The 20225-nt window shown below is 42.5% G+C and overlaps 1 protein-coding gene across 2 annotated transcripts; it reads right to left on the bottom strand.

The window, feature by feature from the left end:
* Positions 1 to 10151: 10151 nt before the first annotated feature.
* Positions 10152 to 19934, bottom strand: KCNV1 (potassium voltage-gated channel modifier subfamily V member 1). Of its 2 annotated transcripts, none has more exons than XM_037382174.1 (4): positions 19757 to 19934; positions 18711 to 18817; positions 16462 to 16988; positions 10152 to 10960 (listed from the first exon to the last, which is right to left on the bottom strand). In XM_037382174.1, exons 1-4 carry the CDS (start codon positions 19853 to 19855, stop codon positions 10449 to 10451), a joined length of 1245 nt encoding a protein of 414 aa, XP_037238071.1. In that variant the 5' UTR covers positions 19856 to 19934; the 3' UTR covers positions 10152 to 10448. The 2 variants fall into 2 exon arrangements, with proteins under 2 accessions (XP_037238071.1, XP_037238070.1); XM_037382173.1 differs by having other exon boundaries at positions 18711 to 19417; positions 19757 to 19866.
* Between the last annotated feature and the right edge of the window lie 291 nt (positions 19935 to 20225).

Here is a 20225-nt window from a genome sequence, read left to right as displayed (position 1 = left end):
GATGTGTCTGAACAGGAGCTAGTCACTCTAAAGGCCCTTTCAGCCAATGGAGAATAATAAAGGGTTCCATTTTAGATGAAATGACTGCAAAGAGTGATTAAGATGACCTGTTTCAGCATAAGGTTTTCTACACTGTGCTTATGTAGGCATGGGTTGGATAACTTACTCCTGGTTGTAGTATAGCTCATCTATACTGGGAGTTCTGTGAGTTTCAAGGCAGCAGATTAGGCCCTCAACTTCTTGAGGCTTTTTCATCAACACTATGTAGCTGCCTTAGGCATATCAACGCCATGCAGGAGACAATGCCAAAAAACCTTTGTTCTAAATTATAATGCACAGATTGGGCATATTATACTGGATTTAGTCATCTTGCTCTACAAAGTTCACCTCTTTAGATTTATCTAGCTTTTAGGGTGCAAGTGAGTTACATCTTTATGTACGGTATTATATATCATGGGTTTTGCATAATCCCCTAGATGCTTTTCATGAAGAACTCAAAGGACTGTTCCCTCTCTGTAGGTACCAGGATTCAATAATAGTTTTGTCTTACTTCAGAAGGAACAGGACCCATGTGAATTAATAAGTGTGTTGTCATTTTGTGACAGGTATGCATTGGTAACTCATGAATAACATGTCAGATTATAACAATGAAATGTAAAGGAGAAGCAGCTGAGATGACCTGGTGGAGCTTTGCAGCTTAACCTTCTTCTCAGATCTTATGTCAGACAAAGACTAATGTACTTACACGTCAGAGCAAGGGCCTTGAAAATAGCATTTCCATCAAGAAGTCTGCAACGGCAGGGAAGAAATACAGCCTGACAAAGCTTTTGTTTCTAATCTCTGAACTAAGTACTTATGCGTTAACCATGACCACCAGTATTGTTTACAGGCTTGGTTGCTGTAGCGATAGCATCATATGAATACTTCAATTGAGACTGGATCCTTCTGGCAGCAGAATTGGCTTTCAAGCAGCTTTTAATAGCTTGTTTACAAAATCCTCTATAGTTTACTGAATGCACAGCCCAACAAAGTAGGAATAGACCTACAGGACATCTCCAGCATTGTCTTTCTGGGTAGAAAAACTGATTCCAAATTACAGAATAAAAAAGAAAAATTTTAAGAAAAGCCAGCCTAATTAGATGGTCACTGGCATGGCTGCTCCTCCCCCACAGCTGCACTGGTGGGAGCTGGAGATTGGCCTTTCCACTGCCAGGCTTTGCAGCAGCCCTGAGATGCAGGATGAGAAAGCCCTCTACCAGTCACAAGCCAGCCCCTCTTCTCAAGCTAGGGTTTGGTGTGACTCCAGAAATCACATAAAGGAAGGGTCAACATACTTTGCTGAGTCAGAAACTGAGGCCCATCAGCAATGATACCTTCCCCAGCATCTCATCAGCAATGATACCTTCCCCAGCATCCCAGCACTGACTCCATGTCTCAGGTATGGGTATCAGCTCTGAGATCTCCTTGCAGCTGCTAGACAGTAAGTATATAAACCTTCTGGCTAGGTATCCTGCTAGTCAGTGCAACCCATTGATTTAGGCCCCTTGCACCAGTTGAGTGCTGCTGCTCCAAAGCTGTTTTGAGCACCAGCGCTGGCTGTTGCTAGTCTCCTCCTTGGAAGGACAGGAATATGTCTATCAATTTTCATACCACTTCAATAAGCATGGGAGATTTATTTTGTATGCTACAATCCCTGCCCTCGGTTTGGTCACTGGAGATGAGGCCGGAGCCAATGGAGAAAACTAATTGCCACCCTTTTGTAGTTTCACTGTCCTTTCTGTCTGAATTGCTTTGTGTTATCATGGCAGAAACAACCAGATAGTTCACTAATAAGATTATTTGTTTTCTTTTTCTCTCATCCTCTTATCATATTGCTGGGACTGTGCAGCAGATACTAACAGTTCTCAGAGATCTGAAGAAAAGCTACCACTTAGCCTTTGCCCTGATGTGAAATTTGTCCCAAGTGTGCAGCAACAAATGAAATATTCTTTCTACAATGTTTCCAACGCTTTTCAGGAGCCTTTCCCTGGAAAAAAGCCTGTTCTATGTGCGCTGGAGTGGGAATGAAGGAGGTAAACCTGGCAGAATATTAACCTGTTTCTGCAATGCTTTGAGTGTTCAGCTGTTTTGCATTTTAAGCAAATGCTGCATATCTTTTTATTCCAAAGAGAAAAAAAAAAAAAAAAAAGATTTTTTAAAGTATGAAGGATTAATAACCATTCAGTTTCCAGAAGGGAAGAATACATCTAGCTACAGTGCTTTTTCCCTCAAAAATAGATCTTGTCCAGATCTATTAAAATTTTTATGTGTTTGACTTTACCTACCTAATCTGATAAACCAGAATCCTACATGGAAAATTTCTTATGCTTCCCCAGAGTACAGGATAAGGTGCATTTCAAAACAGTTAGTAGCTTGCATGGGAGTTGCCATATGCTAGATGATTGGAAATATTTAGTACCTGAATCTTCATCTCATAGTCTGGACTTGTCTTATCTCTCCTGCTAGTTTCTGACTTTTCTAACTTTCTTTGTCCAGGCTCAAATTGCAATTCAGCTTTTTAAGTTTTTCTTTTTCTTGTCATTATTTTTGCAATTAGAAAACCATCATGTATTTTCAGCTTTCCTATCTTACTTGGTTTCCTGACTGTCTTTTCTAAAATCTTCCCTTTAATTAGCAGATTATATTTTACTTTGCTAATTGAAGACCTCTCGACAGGAAGGTTAGGTGAGGAAATGAAACTGTCTGGAAAAAAAAAAAAAAAGCCTACAGCACTGGCTAGATTCAAATGTGCAAATAATGCCTTATGACCTGACACATTTACATTCTAGAATATTTGTTCCCTGGCTGAGTTCATTGGCAGTTAATACATCCTCCATCACAGGTGCAGTAGGCCTGCTGGGACCTTTTCCACAGTTTTGGGGGGCTGGCTGGGAAAACTATGAGGAATAGGTAAGCTGGAGAGGGGGCTGAGGATGTGCAGAGCAGCTCCTTCTGCCTGTGTGCCTTCTGAGTCTGCATTTCATTAGGGTCATTTAATGACCATTTGTATTTGCCTCAGTGACTGGACTTGGGTTGCAGGGTGCCGTGTCAAAAGCTGTGGCTTACTGCATCCCATATAGCATCTTCTGTCACTGAAACAGGCACTTGGGTGACCTTCTGTCCTGTTATTGCACCTATACTGTGTTCTGCTTATTAGTAGTAGTACTAGTGCCTGCACCACAGATCACGTCATTCTAGCATGAATCATCTAAAGGACCATGTCTCTCTGGCAAATGTAGCTCTGATCTGAGACTTATGAAAATACACGGGTAAGAATAGCTCACTTGGTCTTGGGAAACTGAAAAGATAATGTGAACAGAAGCATACCATGAATAAACAAAACTGTCTCTATTCACCAGCTGGAAATAGGTATGCAGTTTGTGATGTTGTATGTGATAGGAAATGTAAGCAATGATTATTGAAGTATGGAATTGTCATCGGAAAGTGACATTCTTGATAAAGATACTGTATAAATAACACCCATCATTTTTGCACTAAATATTTTGCTTACTCTAGTGTTGGACTCTAAGAACATTAAATAATTGATAGTGAAATGCACTAGCTCTGAACTAGACTGAAATCCTGGTGATAGGTGAGGACAAGAGCTTTCCCTATCCTTTTTTTTAATTTATTTTTCTGCTTGTGTATTGTCACATCTGTTTTAATGAAGTCTCCTGCTGGACAGCTGATGGGAGCATTTGCAGCACAATACAGCCTCCATATTATAATGATAGCCAGTGGCATTTTGTTAGCTCAGTCTGCCAGTATTTCCATTGTGATGCTTGGCACAAGCAAACTGAATTCATCCCCATATGGAAGGAGGCAGTCTGCATAACAGAGGCCATAATTTAGATGTTGGGTTTGGTCCCTTTGTGGCCCAACCACATGTTCAGCTTTCACACAATAAAGCCTTTTATAAAGAGTGTTGGCTGGAAAGCGGACCAAATTCATCCTGGTGTAATTCCATTACACCAGAATTGCCATGGGGAACATGTTGCATTATTTATACCTGAATCCCAAATGAAGGCTTTTTGGACGAGCTTTGCTCCTTTACACTGTCAAATTGAATATAAGTTTTGGTTTGTCCTACACATTTGGATGGAGGGGTCTTTAGGAAAGGGCTGTGTTTTGATTTAGTGCAACACTTACACAATGGGATCTTGCTTCTTGAGTGTGTTTGCAGTACCAATTCTATTAACTCTCTAAACTCAGAAGACAGATATTTTCTCATAATCTCAGAAATATTCTTTCTTTATTTGTGACTGAAGTCTGTCTTTCTAGTGATATAAATAGATGTGTTACATGCCAGGTCAGTTTTGACCAACTGTAAGCATATAGCTTCCAGTAATTTGGAAAACTGTGGTTCTGTTGGTTACTAATCAGTGTTGTCCTTGTAGCTGTGAGAGAAACGCTACACTTGTTTCTTCTGACTTGGATTTTTTTTCTAATATAGGAAAACAGAACACAGGTTTGTCTACATTTTGACTCTGAAAGACTGTGATTGTCAATTCTTCCATCTGTTATTCAGCAATTCCTGCCAGGAAGAGAAGATGGGAGGGTTAAATGAGGACTGACAGCAGAAATAACAAAGAGCAGGAACTGGAAGCAGATTAAGCCTGCTCTTATTCCTTTATCCTGAAGTTCACTTCTTACAAAAAGTTTTTTTGATGTTGATCTACAGGACACTGCAAATATGAAGCCACATGCTTACATATGGTTCAGGGCAGAGGTGTGTCTGATATCCAGGGCTGAATGACTAGAGTGAGGTGTGAATTATTAGTATGTGGTCTAATTTGTAGTTTGGATTTATGATGCATGTCAGTTAATGAGCTGAAAAGAATTTCTTCCTCTGTGCTGAACAATGTGTTCTTCACTTCTTATGATATGAGGGGTAAATCTCGCAAGGTCAGTCACAAAAACACACTGGTGCATCTCAGCTGAAGAATGTCAACTTTCTATTTTAAATTAAAATTAATTTTCTCTTTCCTGTTCTACCTTCATTATTTTTCTTCTCATATGCATAGCATTAATAACAGCTTAATCGCTCTGTTTAGGGCTTCAGTAGTAATAGCTTTTATCACTGCAGCATCTTAACACTCATCGCAACACCCATGCAGGGATCCCACAGAGACTGTAACTCCAGCAGTTTCTGACATCATAATCTAGAAAGCGTAATGATGTTGCTAGTTTAGGACAAAAAAGCTACGAGTTTATGAATGTTGCTTCACTGGACAGCAGTTCTTAAGCAGAGACATATTCATTGTGGCATATTTTTCAATAATTCAACATGGTTGGATTGCATAATATATTTCATACGTCAGGCTGACAGTTACAATTCAGAAATCAGTGACACAGGGCCAGCTGTAAAGAGTGGCATCATCAGTTATCTTTTAACTACTTTCAAGCCAATTGGCTTTTTTGGCTTTCTTGAAAAAATGTGTTTGGGACAAGTCAATTCACTGTGCTTATTTTTTACAGCAATTTCAAGAGGCCATTCTGAATTCTCTCCCAAATTCTCCTGAGAAACTGATTCATGCATTAGGTAGTGAAGACTCATGCACACTTCAGTCATCTCCCAGGACCTAGTTCTGCTGCACAGAGGTGGAAGTAGAACTGCCTTTCTGAGTCAAGCCCTTGGAAATGAAACGTGTATCAGCTTAGAGGACTACACAGTAATACTACCTGACTTACAAGCACTTTGAGTTTTATTAAAAGCTCTACAAAATTAGGTATAACTAGAGAAAATCTTACATCTGCAGGAGTCTTGCTTTGCTTGATAAGGAAGATACTTTCATTCTGAGAAGCTGTTAGAAAGACATGTTTATTTTGCATCATAATAAGCATTTTAAATAATTTTATTTAGATGACTTACATAATTTTAATTAGATGAATGCAACTGTAGACTTTTTCAAAGAACTGACCTAACTTCAAGCTGTTCTGGGTTCCTCATTCTTTGGTATAAGTGCATTTCACAGGCAACTTCTTGGGGTTCTGAGAAAGACTGGGAGCAAAAGACTGATGTTTACAACAGCTAATGTTGGACCTGCTTTAGTGACATTAGGTGGGATCCTTTCCTTACCCTTGCCCTACCTGAAGGGGTTGCTGATGTCTGCTGAGCAGAGACTTAGCACAAGTAAAACAGTTAATAGTGCCCCAAATACCTTTAAACAGGCTTTGTTGTTAGCCTAGTTGTCTCACATAGAAATCCCATAATAGGCCAGTCTGTAAGACCCACCTGCACAAAATTTCACTTCTCTTTTTCTGTGAGAAGGGGAGTGTATGCTCGCTATTTTCAAACACATACCAGTGAGAGGCACACACAAGATGAGCTGTGCTTGCCCTCCTGCTGACAGTGCCCTCCCCTAGCAGAAGCACCAGTCCTATACACTGGGCAGAAGGTTCTGTCAGAAAAGCGTGTTTATGCATGTAAACCTCAATGGAGGTTTGAGAGGACAATACTATGGAAAATGAGAAAAGCATGACACTCATTATCAAAATAATTATAAAAAAATGAGAATACTTAATTATCTCAAAAAAAAAAGGGGGGGGGGGGCATTACCTTGTAAAAGACCTCATCACTTTTTCCTTTCCTTTTTGCTCCATTTTGTGTTCAACCATACTAGTCATGTAGCAATCCCACAAGCTCAAAGGTGGCCAGCAAAACTCTGGTCCTGGGAGAAAAATTGCTCAACTTAGATGGTTTACATCAAACAAAGACTGAAGTGGTTTATTGACTTACTAACACCACATAATTAAAGTGATCAGTGAACTAACTGTGCATTCAGGATCAATATCAGTACAATACCAGAGGCAAATCACAATATTAGCCACTTGTAAAATATTAGAAATCACCGATTTCTAAATACCTTTCTGAAACTTACCCCTCCAAAGTGATAAATCTCCCCCTGACTACCAGCACACCCACCTGTCCTGGATATAGGGGTTCCCCAATGTGCTGGTCTCAGCAACCTGGCACTCCAATATTTTTCTGGACTATCTTCAGTATGTCCCTCTCTTTTACTGGGAACCCCGTCACTGGACATATGACCCAGATGTGTCTCATCAGGGCTGAGCAGAGGAGCAGGACCATCTCCCTTGACCTGCTGGCAGTGATCTGCCTGATGCATCCCAGGAAGCTGTTGGCTTTCTTCAAAGTAAGAATGGCAAAGAACAATTTTAGTTATGTTTAAAAAGATCTGGTGGGTTTGGACCATGCTGTACCCTACTAAAAGCTGCCCCTAAACATCAGCAAACAAATATACAAGGTATTTCAGACTGTTAGTCTGCACTGTAATCTATGCCACTACATGAAAGCTGCAGAGGGCACTTTGTACAAGGGCATGTACTGATAGGACAAGGGGGAATGCCTTTAAACTGAAAGAGGGTAGATTTAGATTAAATAAAAGGAAGAAATTCTTCAATATGAGGGTGCTGAGGCACTGGAACAGGCTGCCCACAGAAGCTGTGGATGCCCCATCTCTGGAAGTACTCAAGGCCAGGCTGGCTGGGGCTTTGAGCAACCTGGTCTGGTGGAAGGTGTCCCTGCCCATGGCCAGGGGGTCGGAACTAGATGATCGTTAAGGTCTTTTCCAACCCAAACCCTTCTGTGATTCTATGATTCAACAATTTTCACTATTAATGTTTTCTGTACTAGGGAATGAAAATTAATGTGGGCTTGCTTGACACCCTTTAATGTCAGTTTTTGAAAGTACTTGGTGTTTTAAGTTGAAACGCTGAATTTTCAGCCAATGTTACTGATGTTCTAAGACATGTTCCTTTCTGCCAAGTCTGCTGTGGGATAGAAATGGCAGAACAGATGTGAGGACAAGAGGTAGTTTCTTATCTTTAGTGTGATATTCTAAAGATATCACAGTAATATCCTTAATTTGGTGTTTTAGTGGTGACTGAGCTATTTTCCAAATCTGTGGTAGTAAGTACACGGTGTAGTTTCATGTGTTAGAGTTGTAATGTCCTGTACTATCTGTTGCTCAGTACAAAGGCTCTGGTCTTCCCATCTGTAAGAGCTGAAAGCAGACCTGGCCTTCATCTGCAAAGTGATTTGCTAGTCTCAGCCCATGTGAAAGATAACCTTGCTGCATAAACAACGTGATTGACAAACACTTCTTGGCAGACTTTGAATTTAAAATCAAGAGGTCCGAAAATAGAAGCCAAAGCAGCTACTGGATAAAGTCTTTTCCCACGGGCATTTCTAGGAAACTTTATCTCCAGAGCTGGTGAAAGGAGCGAATCAACTGATACATCTCAGAACATTTCTCCCATTCTTTTTAGTCCTTCACAAAAAGCACAGGATGCAATAAAAGTAGCCTTTCCCTAAAGAGAATCAATCAGCTATCTAACTACATTTCCTTTCTCAGAGATCAGATGCTGTACATGAAAGCACAAAAGACATTAAAAAACAACCTTCCTACAATGAAAGCTTCTTCCTAATTCTCTATAATTAGAATGACTTTTGAATGAGAAACAGACTGTACAATTTGTGCAGCCTGAAAGACTTCCTGCTCCAAGGAGCTACAAAATAATAACCTAGAGTGGGCTGCATCAAACCTTCCCCTGCAGAATTAATTTTGTCTCCTGGACATCAATGTGAATTTTCTGATGGATTCACAGAATATTTGAACAGAGGGGAACACTGCGATAACACAGTTTGGTCTCTGTGTTAACAGAGACCGTGAGGCTCACCTACGGATTTTCACACCCAGACATTTTGTGGTAGAGCAAGACACACTCTCTTGGCCTCTGGTGTTCTCCCTTGGCTTTCTTCTGACCCTGATGACAGCTGCATGTGCAGCATTGGCCCCAAATACAAATGCTGACTGATGCCAGCTGACAAATCAGAAGTAGTTTTATGCTGAAACGCTACTCAGTTTGTGTCAGGGTTGGAGCCTTTGAAAATTTTGCTTGCTGTATTATGTTTACACCACCATCTATACATAATGGGAGGAAAACACACTTTTGTTTCAAAACAAGTATTATTCAATGTTTATTAAAAGCAGGTTATTTCAGCCATTCATATATCCTCAAAGGCAGTTTAAGCCTTCTATATACATAAATACCTTATAAAATTAAATAACCCAGTTAATAAATGTTTTGTTTTAGTGAGTATGTTGAATTAATGTCAAATGTAAATAATGATTGCACTTATATTGCCTAAAAGAAATGTGAAATGAGAAAAGCTTGTAATTTTTTTTTTTTTATTTAACCTACTAGTTGAGTTACATGCATACTGTGGCAATGTCATAGTCTAGGACAGTGAAATTATATTAAAGAAAAGCTTGTTTGCTAAGAATAATATTAGGCTACTGGAGCAGTAAGTAATGGGAAACTTGACTTAAAATACTTTTGATTATTTTAGTTTTGTACTTTGATTACTGCATTAGACTAAACACCCAGTCCAACAAGTGCTCATTTTTCCTTTGGAACCTCCCTTTTGATGAAAGATTTTCCTAATAATGGGTCAGGGAAGATTATTATTAAAAAAAAAAATCTGGCCCGCTCGGAACACCTGCTGATTTTAATGGGAGATAGAGAAACGAACCCCATGTTATCTTTTACCGTTTCTGTTTCTTCTGATATCCACCAGTAACTTGAGCACAAAAAACTGCCTAGCTACGCAAGTAAATTATGGGAATCAAAACACACAGAAAAGGTAAAGTTCAAAATAAGTTTGTAAATTACTTCTATGCTGCAAAGGCTGTATTAGCTCCTGCAACTTTTATAGCAACTGCAGAGGGCAGTTTACATTATGGCATCTATTTCATTACTACTTTATACATTGCTGCAGATCTTGCATCTGCTTAATAATTTCACCTATCTCCTGACACCCACCATGTATCTGGTAGCCGTTTGCTTCTCTTCAAATGAGGAAATTCTACATCCCACCAAGGTCTAGTAACCTCTTTTTCAGACAAATGGAGTAGAAGATGGGGATAAGAAAGGGGGTCAAGCTGAAATTTGTCATGGGAATGTAATCCTAAAATTATTCAACATTTCACTTCCTTAGACTTCCCTTTTCAGTTTTTCTTAATCTTTGACTTTTGTTCTCCCTATGCAAATACAAATCTTATAGGACTTTACAATTCAAAACACCATCACAATTTTCACTAAGACTTTATTATTATACATTAGCAAGGACATAAGATTCATAGACAAGTGTTTACATCGCTATTTTACTTTGATGGACCCATTATTTCCCATCTCACCCACCACAATCCTGTTCTGGAAGCAGGCTTCAGAGCTTCCTTTTGTATACAATAGTTATCTCAGTCTGTCCAAGTAAGTAAAACTCCAGCTGGAAAAGCAAATACACTATGTGGTGAATAATAATTAAAAAAAGATGCTTAATACTACATTTCTGAAGGAGTTTATTTGCTATACAAGGTTAATAAAAGTCAAAACCAAAAATCATCTGCTCCACTGCTCCTTGTACTTGCTCTTTCTCTGCTTTTTAACCGTAACATGTCCATGACACTGCGTGCATATATGTCTCGCAAATTAACATTGATATTTGAATCGCTGGATGAGTTCTTCATGAGTTTCTTTAAAGCTTCACGCTGCCGAAGGGCAGCTTCTTTTATCTTCAGTGTAAAGTAACAGGCAGAAAAACGGTCATTTATTATAGCTATTGGCAAAGCCAAAACCAGTATTCCTGACAGTATACACATAAAGGCCACTACCTTACCAATGGTAGTGTCTGGTCTAATGTCACCATAACCAACAGTTGTCATGGAAGTTGTTGCCCACCACCAAGCACCAGGTACGCTTGTGAAAGTTGTGCCTGGCACGCCTTGCTCAACAAAGTACTCTACAGTGGAAAATATAGAGATTCCTACAGAGAGGAAAAGCAGCAGAAGGCCAACCTCCTCGTAGCACTGTGCTATAGTCATTCCAAGAGACCGCAAGCCTGAAAGACAAGAAATGCTGTCAGTAGGTTGATTTATGTAGTTGTTGTTGTAACTCTGCAAAACATCTCTTAGTTAAAGCCACTGCCTTACGTTCTTCTTTGACTGCTAGTGAATGTGTCTTAAGAAAAAGGGGTGCTGCTCTCAACACTAATGGGAAAATGTGATTTTAAAGAAACAGATTGAAATGTTAGACTGAACCACCGACATCATCTCCATTTCCTTGAGCATAAAAATTCCCCTCATTACTTATTGTTTGAACTACGTACACATGATTTAGAAAAACTAACCAATCTTGATTTACTAATTGGCTATAACAGAAGATCTAGCAGTTTTTAATAAGCTATCTAAACAAGCATTTAAAAACACACTAAAAACACTGCTCCCTATTTCTGAGCCTGAATGTGCCAACCTCCTGTTTTCCAGTCATTGTCATATTTTTCTGTTGGATCAAGCATCCCTCCATTACTGAATTTGTGTTCCCAGGTGTGTGGTTAGAGCCCAGTTTAGTCACTCAGTAACTTTGTCTTCACTCAGGACTGCTTTCAATCCTTTTATAGTTCTCCCAGCCTCTCTTTGATCCCACTTCACCTCCAAAACCTATCAATATCTCCATCTGTAGTCATCAAAACAAATACAGTATTCCACCAGCAGCTGCACTTGTGCCAGCACTGGAGAAAGCAAAGCCTCCCAATGCAAACATGGTATTCCGTTAATTCACTGACATATTGCATCAGTCCTATTGCCCGTGAGCAGCCCAGGGAGTCTGCGTGCAGCTGACCACTCTCCACAACCCATGACCCATTCCTTTTAAAGCTGCTGCTTCAAGGCTAGACTGCCTGACAAAACAAGCAGGAAAGTAAATCCAATAAATAGTGCAACGGATAAATGTTGCATACATAAAGAGAGAAGATAACAGGGTACCAACTCAGCTGAGACACATGAGAGTCTGAAATCACCCTTTGAATCAAAAGTGACTTTGGCTTAGTTTTTAATACTTTTCTTTAAAAATGTGCTGTTTTCTTTAATAAATGAGAAAACCACAATGCTTATGAATTACTCTTCATGGGGTACAGCGGTGTTCGTAAAATAGCTTATTGGAGCTCTGCCTCTGCTTGCAGACTTCATATGCCCATTAGAGTAATAAACAATTCGAGTTGCTTTCCTTCCTTCAATCTCAAACCACAAGGTGTTAAAATTTCTTCTTGCTTTTGGCTTTTTCTTTACCCCTTCAGGTCTAATGGGTTTTAAAGTTTTTGTTCATGTACAGCAAACAATGGAAGTACCCACTAGAGTTTGTGGGGAATGTTTCCTTTTTAAATGTTTTCTTCTACCAACTGCAGTTAAGGACTTGCCCATATCCAGGTTTTACAGTGCTATAACTATGACCTGTTGGTTAGAATGCTTATGATGATGATACGGCTTAAATCTGCAATACAGGGGGAATAAGGTATATCAGTGTATTTTTTTCTCTGTTAATATGACTGTCTCCACATTTTGAAAATGCATTAATATGAGCAATGCAAAAGCTGTGTGAGAGAACTGCAATGATCCAGATCAAACTCCCATCTTCCAAGGCAATCACTAACATCCATTGTCCTGTAAAACTTCGTACTGAACAAGGTAGAAGTGTAAGTCCTTTCAGATGACCTAGGAAGAAGATATTCCAGTTTGAAATTACTTCTGTAGCACTTCCTTTCACAGCATAAATGAGTACTATAAATGCCAAGGCTTGCCCCTTATGATGGGTCTTGAGAATACTATAGCTAAACCCCAGTGCAACTCTCATACAAACCACGTCAAAATAAGGAGGAACAGGGCAGTGACTGCTAACTCTGTATCACATCGATGACACCTTCAGTAAAGTATTTTTTTCTATGGTTAATTATACTGACTGTTAAGGAGTCAGATTTTTTAAAATTATTCTTAATTCTATTATCCTCACCTAAAACAGACACATCTCCTCATGTCTCCAGATGAAGTCAGGAGACATTTTTAGACATATCTATGAATCAGACATGTTATTGGACTTCACAGCTCATTCTAAGTGGGAATCAGTTGGTGTATTCAAATGAATAATGTATTCTGTTATATTATTTTGTAACTTTTTAACAAGACTCTGAGCCCTAGCACACAGCCAAACTAGGTCTGTTCCAGCACAGACACCTCAGCAAGTCTTATGACTTCCCATGAGAACTCCTTGCCAGGAGCTGTAACAGCTTGGTTACTTGTGCTGGAAGGTGCTAAGGTGTGGTAACAGAGCTGGCATGGGGCAGGCAAGCAGATCCAGCCTGGGGCCAGCAGGAGGAACGGGAAATGTTTCTGCCATGCAGGTCAGGTTCCATCTCTCTACTGCCCTAGGAGACTTGGTAAAACAAACTGATGAGCTTCAGTTTACACACAGTATTCAAATCATCCTAAATTTTTGGCACTAAATGTGCTCAGGTTTTGCTTTTTCCTGTCTCCAGAGGCATCTCATCCTAACATACGCTACACCCTTCTCTCAAACATATGTCCATTGCCATCACAAGTAAAATGCTCACATCCTAGTTCCTCTCAAGGAATCAATCTGTAAGTGCTTCCCAGAGGAGGACCAGCAAAGCTTCACACAAAACATGGCCCCAGGAGTAAGGCAACAGCTGAGGAGCATCAGAGAATGTGAGAAATGAAGGTTCAGTTCTCACCTATTCTTGAAGCCACACAGATCCATAATTTTGATATCTCAGAAGAGTGATCTCACCCTCTAGCTATACATTTTCTGGATAGAGGTATTACTGGTCTTTCAGTTGTTCCTTGATGAAAGAAGCACTTTGCATAAATAATTACACACTCACACCAGTCTAGGCCAGGTATTTCTAGGCATGACATCCCTCCTTTTAGCTGGGTTCAGCTTTCAAAGGGGCAGAAATTACCACTTCATTTCTTTATCTGTCTCTTCTCCACAATAAGGGTTTAGTTGCCATTCCTTTAAAGTGAAGAAAAGAATGGATATGTTTTTTCCTGACTCATTTCTGCCCCAGGCTGCTGTTGTGACCCGAACTTTGCTATGGGTCTGCACAGTATTACAGAGACGCTCTCCTTGTGATTGTGAACACCCCAGCTTGGTGAAAGAGGAGCTGCTGCCTGCAGCCACAAATTTTCTCATCTCTTTTCTTCTGATCTTGCACTCCTCTTGCCACATAAAACAGGTGAGCAGTGCATGAAGCTTTGTCTGGCCTGGGAGTGCAGGAGTCAGAAAGAAGCTTTGCTGGGAGGTAGCTTTAAGCTGCCAGATCCAAAGCAAGAGAGCAGAAGTGTTGCGAGAGCCACCCCTGAACACAGAGATTTATCAGGACTGCCTAGGTATGTGCAAGGAGGGTGGTCTCGGTGTGTGGTAGTTATGGGGTTCACCTTGTATAGCAGCTGTTGTTTGGAACCATTTTAACAAAACCTTCTGCTACATGCCAATAGTGGTTAGGAGCAGGGCTTCAGCTCTGCGAGTGTATGCTTCTATTTTGATTTATTAGGACTACATTTTAATTTAGTAGCAGCATTTCCTCTGACAGAAGATTGAAACAATGACTTTCTGCATTTAATTATTTAATTTCTGCATTTAATTAAAAATTATACAGATTTTATTTAGTCTTTGGGGCCGAATTGGGCAGCAACTGAACTACCAAAGAAGTAAGCATAGCGATAGTAATGCTGCTTTGGATGATTTAAATACATATGTATGTTGCTTCTGGTGTGTTGGAACTGGTACTTTGGTTCCACTAGAAAGATGGTAGCTCACTTTCAGATTAGGAGACTAGATTTTTACATAAATAATTCACTTCTATGTAACATGAAATTACTAAACTCAATATTAATGGCATTCAGTATTGCTATATAAACTGTGGAATAGTTTAATGGATTTAAGAATAAATAGACACAAAAGTTTAGGCCACCTCTGAAAGTTAATATACCTGAAATTAGCAGTTATTATAGAAACATCTGGTTTCAAGTTGATAGAAAGAGCTATTGAAGAAAAATGCAATGAACTGGAAACTTTAGAACTGGAATCAACACACTTTTGGATCACTATTTTGTTATTCAGCACTAAAGTGCTGAGATGAGTTAAAATCTTTTTCTTATTTTCAAAATAAAATTAGAGAGGAATGCATGCACATTACAGCTACCATCAAACGTGGGTAGCAGCCTTTCTTGCACAAAAAAAAAAATATCCCACCGAACCCTGCAAAAATTATAATGAAGCAAAACAATCTCATTGACAGACCGAATCATTACAAGCATCCTTTCAACTGCTTTCTAAGGGACAGTTATGCATCAGTATAGGCATAATCTAGGGTAGGCACGTAAGATTAAGATACTTCCCAAATCACTATGACTATGCATTAAAGCTGCTCCCCGACATTGGTAGGCAGGTTCACTGCCTTTCAGTGGGAACAAAAAGAAAGAGAGACAAAAGAAAGAAAGATTCCGCTACTGTGAGCACGCTGTAATGCCTGCTGCATTTGGGCCAGATCACAAAGACGGTGGAAATGGCTCTCCAAAAAAACAGGAGAGGCATCAGCCCATTCCTTCTTCATGGCAGGAAATCCTGGAAGGGTACACAGAGTGCCACACAAGAATGATCATCACTGTCTTCAGAATAGTCTAATATTGCAGGACAAAGAGCATAAGTTACTATTAGGATCTAATTTTTCAAAGTTCCAAGTGTCAGTTGAACATTTCTGTCAAATTCATCTCCATATTCAGCACTGATTTAAGTGGGGAACATACTTCAATCATTTTGAAAATTCCACATGCTGGACAATATCATGGTATGAAGAAGGTGTGGTGAGAGCTCCACACCAACAGGTGAACGCTGGCAGAACCTGACACTGCTGCTCTGTGCTACACCTTGGTCCAACTCAGTAAGCAGCCCCCTGCTGCGTTCCACACACCACAGAGATACCAGTGCGTTCAACAGGGCAAGAGCCCCTTAACCCACTGCCTGCTAAGATTCAGTTTAAACGGTTTTCTTGAAAAAGTCTCTACCACAGTTGTTTTCAGGATCTATGATGTACAAAATCATGACATATTTCTCTGCATATACCTTTTAACAAACCAAATTGTGACCGATAATGATAAGCTGTCATTAGTGGGCCTTTGATAATACAAAAATTGTGGGCCAATGATCTCTGCTTCTTCCCTTGCTTCATCCCTAATAAAATCAATTCAAATATATGTTTGTAAATTTATGACATTGTGAATGACTGGTGGATGATTTACACTGTGCAAGTTTGGGGCCTGTTTTTGCAAATGTTCTATGCAAACCATGTGCACTGGCTTTATGAAGAGCTAAATTTTATCAGAGAAGGCCCTTGCCACTCAGTGTCCAAAAGTATGATTTTCACAAGCCATTACTGCTGATTGAATGAAAGAGGTTAGGCAGAAATGCACACAGAATTGACAACTGCGCCCAGGGACAACTGCTGCAAGCAGCAAAAATGAGAAGTACCAGTGCCATGGCCGAAAGTACCTGTTGAATGTCTTCCCAGCTTCAACATCCGCAGGGCTCTGAGCAGTCTCAGAACTTGGACAATGCGCCCCACATTCTCCAGTTCTTGGGAGCTCTCCCCACCACACAGGCTTTCCACCAGCAAGGTGATGTAGAAAGGTAAAATAGCAAGGAGGTCTATGATGTTTGCCACACTCCTTAGGAAACGACACCGATCCCGTGCACACAGGAACCTCAGAACAAACTCCACTGTGAACCATGCAATGCACAGGTACTCTAGGGCATCCAGTAGTGGTGGTGCCAGCCAGCTTAGCTCTACTGAAATCAAAGCCATGTTGGCAATGGACACAACAACGAAAGCCATGGACAGAGTGCCGAAAGTCCTGGCTGCTGCAGAGGAGCCAGGCTTTTCCAAAACTTCCCAAAGTTTCTGTCTGACACTGGGACATAGGCTACCAGAAAAGTCCTCTTCTTCATCCTGGGCATCCAGTTCTTCTGCATCTTTCTTGATGTCTAAGGCTTCACTCAGCTCCTTTCTCCTGAAGTACCTGCACAGGAACCCCCACAAATAATTTTTTAACACCAATAGGCATATGTTTTTCTCTGCTATGCAAGGCATAAGGGTACATGTCAAAGTGTACCTTACATGAGCTCAGAAAACCCTGATGTCAAGCGTATGGTTGAAGATTTTATTAACTGAGACCCTGCAGCATGTTTCCACTGTCCTGATACTTCTGTTGCCCCATTTCACATCAATGACAGCTTGTATGTGCAGAGTAATTTTATTCTGATAGAGTGTTATTCATATGGATCATGTTGACTACAGTGGGATCTAACATGCATTCTTGTAAGCAATCTGGGAACAACCAGACCCTCTGTTTTTGAATTGTCCTCATTTTTATTAATTATATTGCATTTTTATTGTGTTTCTGTGTATTTCCAATACTAACAGGAAAGGCATAACAAAAGTCATGCATTTCATGAAGTTCTGATCAATACATGCTAAGATGACAAGTTCTCTTTCTTTCCTTAAATATGTGGGTCCACACACAATGAAGTGTACATGCATCTGTGCCAAGTAAAACTTACAGATTGTAAATGCACAGTTGAGGGTTTTATTAGCGCAACGGTATATTTACAGAACAATTTCATTAAACAAAACCATTCCCAAAGTACACTGAAAAAAAATATTTTTCTTTTTTATCTGTATTTCTTGTCTGCTGCAAATCTCAAGCCTTGACAAAGGGGCTATGCAATTTTGCTTTCGTTTGATACACAGAAACTCCTGCAAATGCCTTGTACCAACAAAGAAGTAGAAGCTTTCAGTTACACCTACCAGGGAAGGATAAGAAAAAGATGAAACCTAGTATCCAACTCTCTCAGCTGCAGAAACTGGGGTAGGATAACTGCAGTACCCTTTTGGGGTGGGGTTGCTTCTTTGTTTCTAATAATTTTTATATAATCCCTTTAGATAAACAGCAGTTACACTCTTCAGAGAATTCATTTCTTCAATACTAATAATAAAACCAGTAACATTAAAAATGGTGGAAAAAATTTAAAATTAACTGCAAATAGAATTAACAGAAACGTCCTGGGTGTGGTTCAGTCAAAACCCACCTCTTTCCCAAGCTGGCTGTTAGATTTTTGCCCAGTGAGCCATGTTCCTGCCGTTGCTGCCCCCTCCCTGTAAGCTGCTACATCCATGTGTGATGCTTCCCATCACAGCTTCTCCTGGAGCCATGCCACCCACACTCAGGCTGGCAGGTGACCACCCCTCCTTCTGCCTCTCCAGCCTGGATCTGGAAATCCTCCAGAATGAAAAGTGGGGGGTGGGGAGGCTCCAAACCCTCCCAGCACTGTGCCTGACTTCACGTCCAATCCCTCTAGCTACAGTAACCTCAAACTGGATGGCTGAAGGGACATCTCTCACAACCTTTTTCATCTCCGACACTGTCCTCTCCAAACATTTTGAGCTTTCAGACTTTGCTCCTGTATAGGATCTCGCTATCCTCACCCCACTGCCAACTGGACCCTCAGCAAAGGTCAACAGTGACTTCATCCAACACATCTCCTCCCATTTTTTTCCATGCATCCACCTCTAGAGCACTATTCAGGGCTGAACTCATCCAGCTGTGAGCACACTTTTCCCAGTGCTCTGCTGCCTTGCCTACCCTCACTGCTGAATCTCTCATCTGAGTGTCCCTGCACACAAGTCAACGCTGAGCTCACCCAGCCCACAATCCCGCATGCCACATCTTCCCACAACTCACCGGTCTCTGCAGCAGGAATCGATGCTGAGCTCATCCAAACCCCAGTACTGGATCTCTTGCAGGAAGGAGAGTGCACAAAGCTGCTCCATCACATGCAGCCTCCCTGTCTGGTAGTAATTCAGGATGTAGTGAAATGCCTGTGAACTCCGGTCAAAAAAATATTCATTCTCCACAAGGTTGGCATCATCGCAAAGCTCAAGGAGGCCAGAGGCCACATCCCGAGCAGCAGAGACCACTACGGCCAGTTTGCCAAGGCGGGTGTCAGGGTAGCAAGACAAAGTTTGCTGGGACATCACAAAGCGGCTGCCTCCCACATTGATAGTAAAGCAGTCTAAGGAGGGAATGACCTTGTGGAGCACAGGCCCCTGCTCTTCCTCACTGGAGAAAACACTGGAGTCCAGGGAGCCCAGGGACGTGCTACTCCCCGGTTCCTCCAGGGATGCTTGGGAAGAAAGAGACATGCAGCAGGGAGGCGACTTCATCCTGTAGCTGCCAGCAGCAGCCCACACTCTCCTGGATCAAAAACACAGCAGAAGTGCAGAGCAGCCTGCCCCGCCGGGGGCGGGCGGCCGGGCCACACTAGAGAGGTGTCACTTCGCTTTGGCTACCGTCCCAGGGCCACCTCACCGTCCCTGCTTCCTCCGAGCGACGCCTCCATCCGAGGTGCAGGTCAGGCAGGGTGCTGAGCAGCCCGGCGCTGCCCGCGCCTGTGGGGACACAGCGGGAAGGGCGCTGGTACCCGGCGCGCTGCCCGCCCCGGGGGCCGTCGGGAAGCGCCCGGCACCCTCTGCCGTCTGCCGGGGCTGGAGGGAACCGACCGGGGCGACACGCCACGGCACCCCGGCTTCAGCGGGGTCCCCGGGCACCAGGGGCCGCCCCGCCGCGCCCACCCAGGGGCTGCGCCGCCGCCCGGCCCTGCCCCGCAGCTCCGCCCCTCGCCCCCCGCGCCGCTGGGGCAGCGGCCGCGCACCGGGCGCCTCGGCGCGGCTGCGCCCCCCGCCAGCCCCGCCGCCCCGCCGGCCGCCCCCGCCGCCCCGCCGCCTTACCTGGGCGCCGCCCGCCGCCGTCGCCTGTCGGGCAGCCTCCGCCCGCTCCCCCGGCTCCAAACTTCTGGGCAGCGCCGGAGCGCCTCCATGGCGGGTCATGTGCTGCGGGGGGCCGGCGGCGGCGGGGGGGCTGCGCGGACGGGGGCGGGCCGGGCCGCGCTGCCGCCCTCCCCGCCGCGGGGCTGAGCCGCCCCCGCCCCCGGCCCAGCCCCCAGCCCCGGCGGTGGCAGGCGCGATGCCCGGGGCCGGGGGGCGGTGCGGGGGTCGCTGCCTGCTCGGCCGCCCCTGCGCCCTGCTGGGCTCCCTCCGGCAGCAAACCAGACCTGCGAACTTCGCCAGGGCAGTCGCTGGGCGAGTTTGAAGCCGCCCCCCCTTTAGCATACGTAAAACCAAACATGTTTCTAAATAGATGCTGTATCCCCGCTTACGCTACTCCCACGACCGCAAGTCTGAAGTCACTCAAGTAAAA

Source organism: Falco rusticolus, chromosome 3 (assembly GCF_015220075.1).
Source record: "Falco rusticolus isolate bFalRus1 chromosome 3, bFalRus1.pri, whole genome shotgun sequence".
Lineage (NCBI taxonomy): Eukaryota > Metazoa > Chordata > Aves > Falconiformes > Falconidae > Falco > Falco rusticolus.
This window is presented reverse-complemented; position numbering and strand designations above follow the sequence as displayed.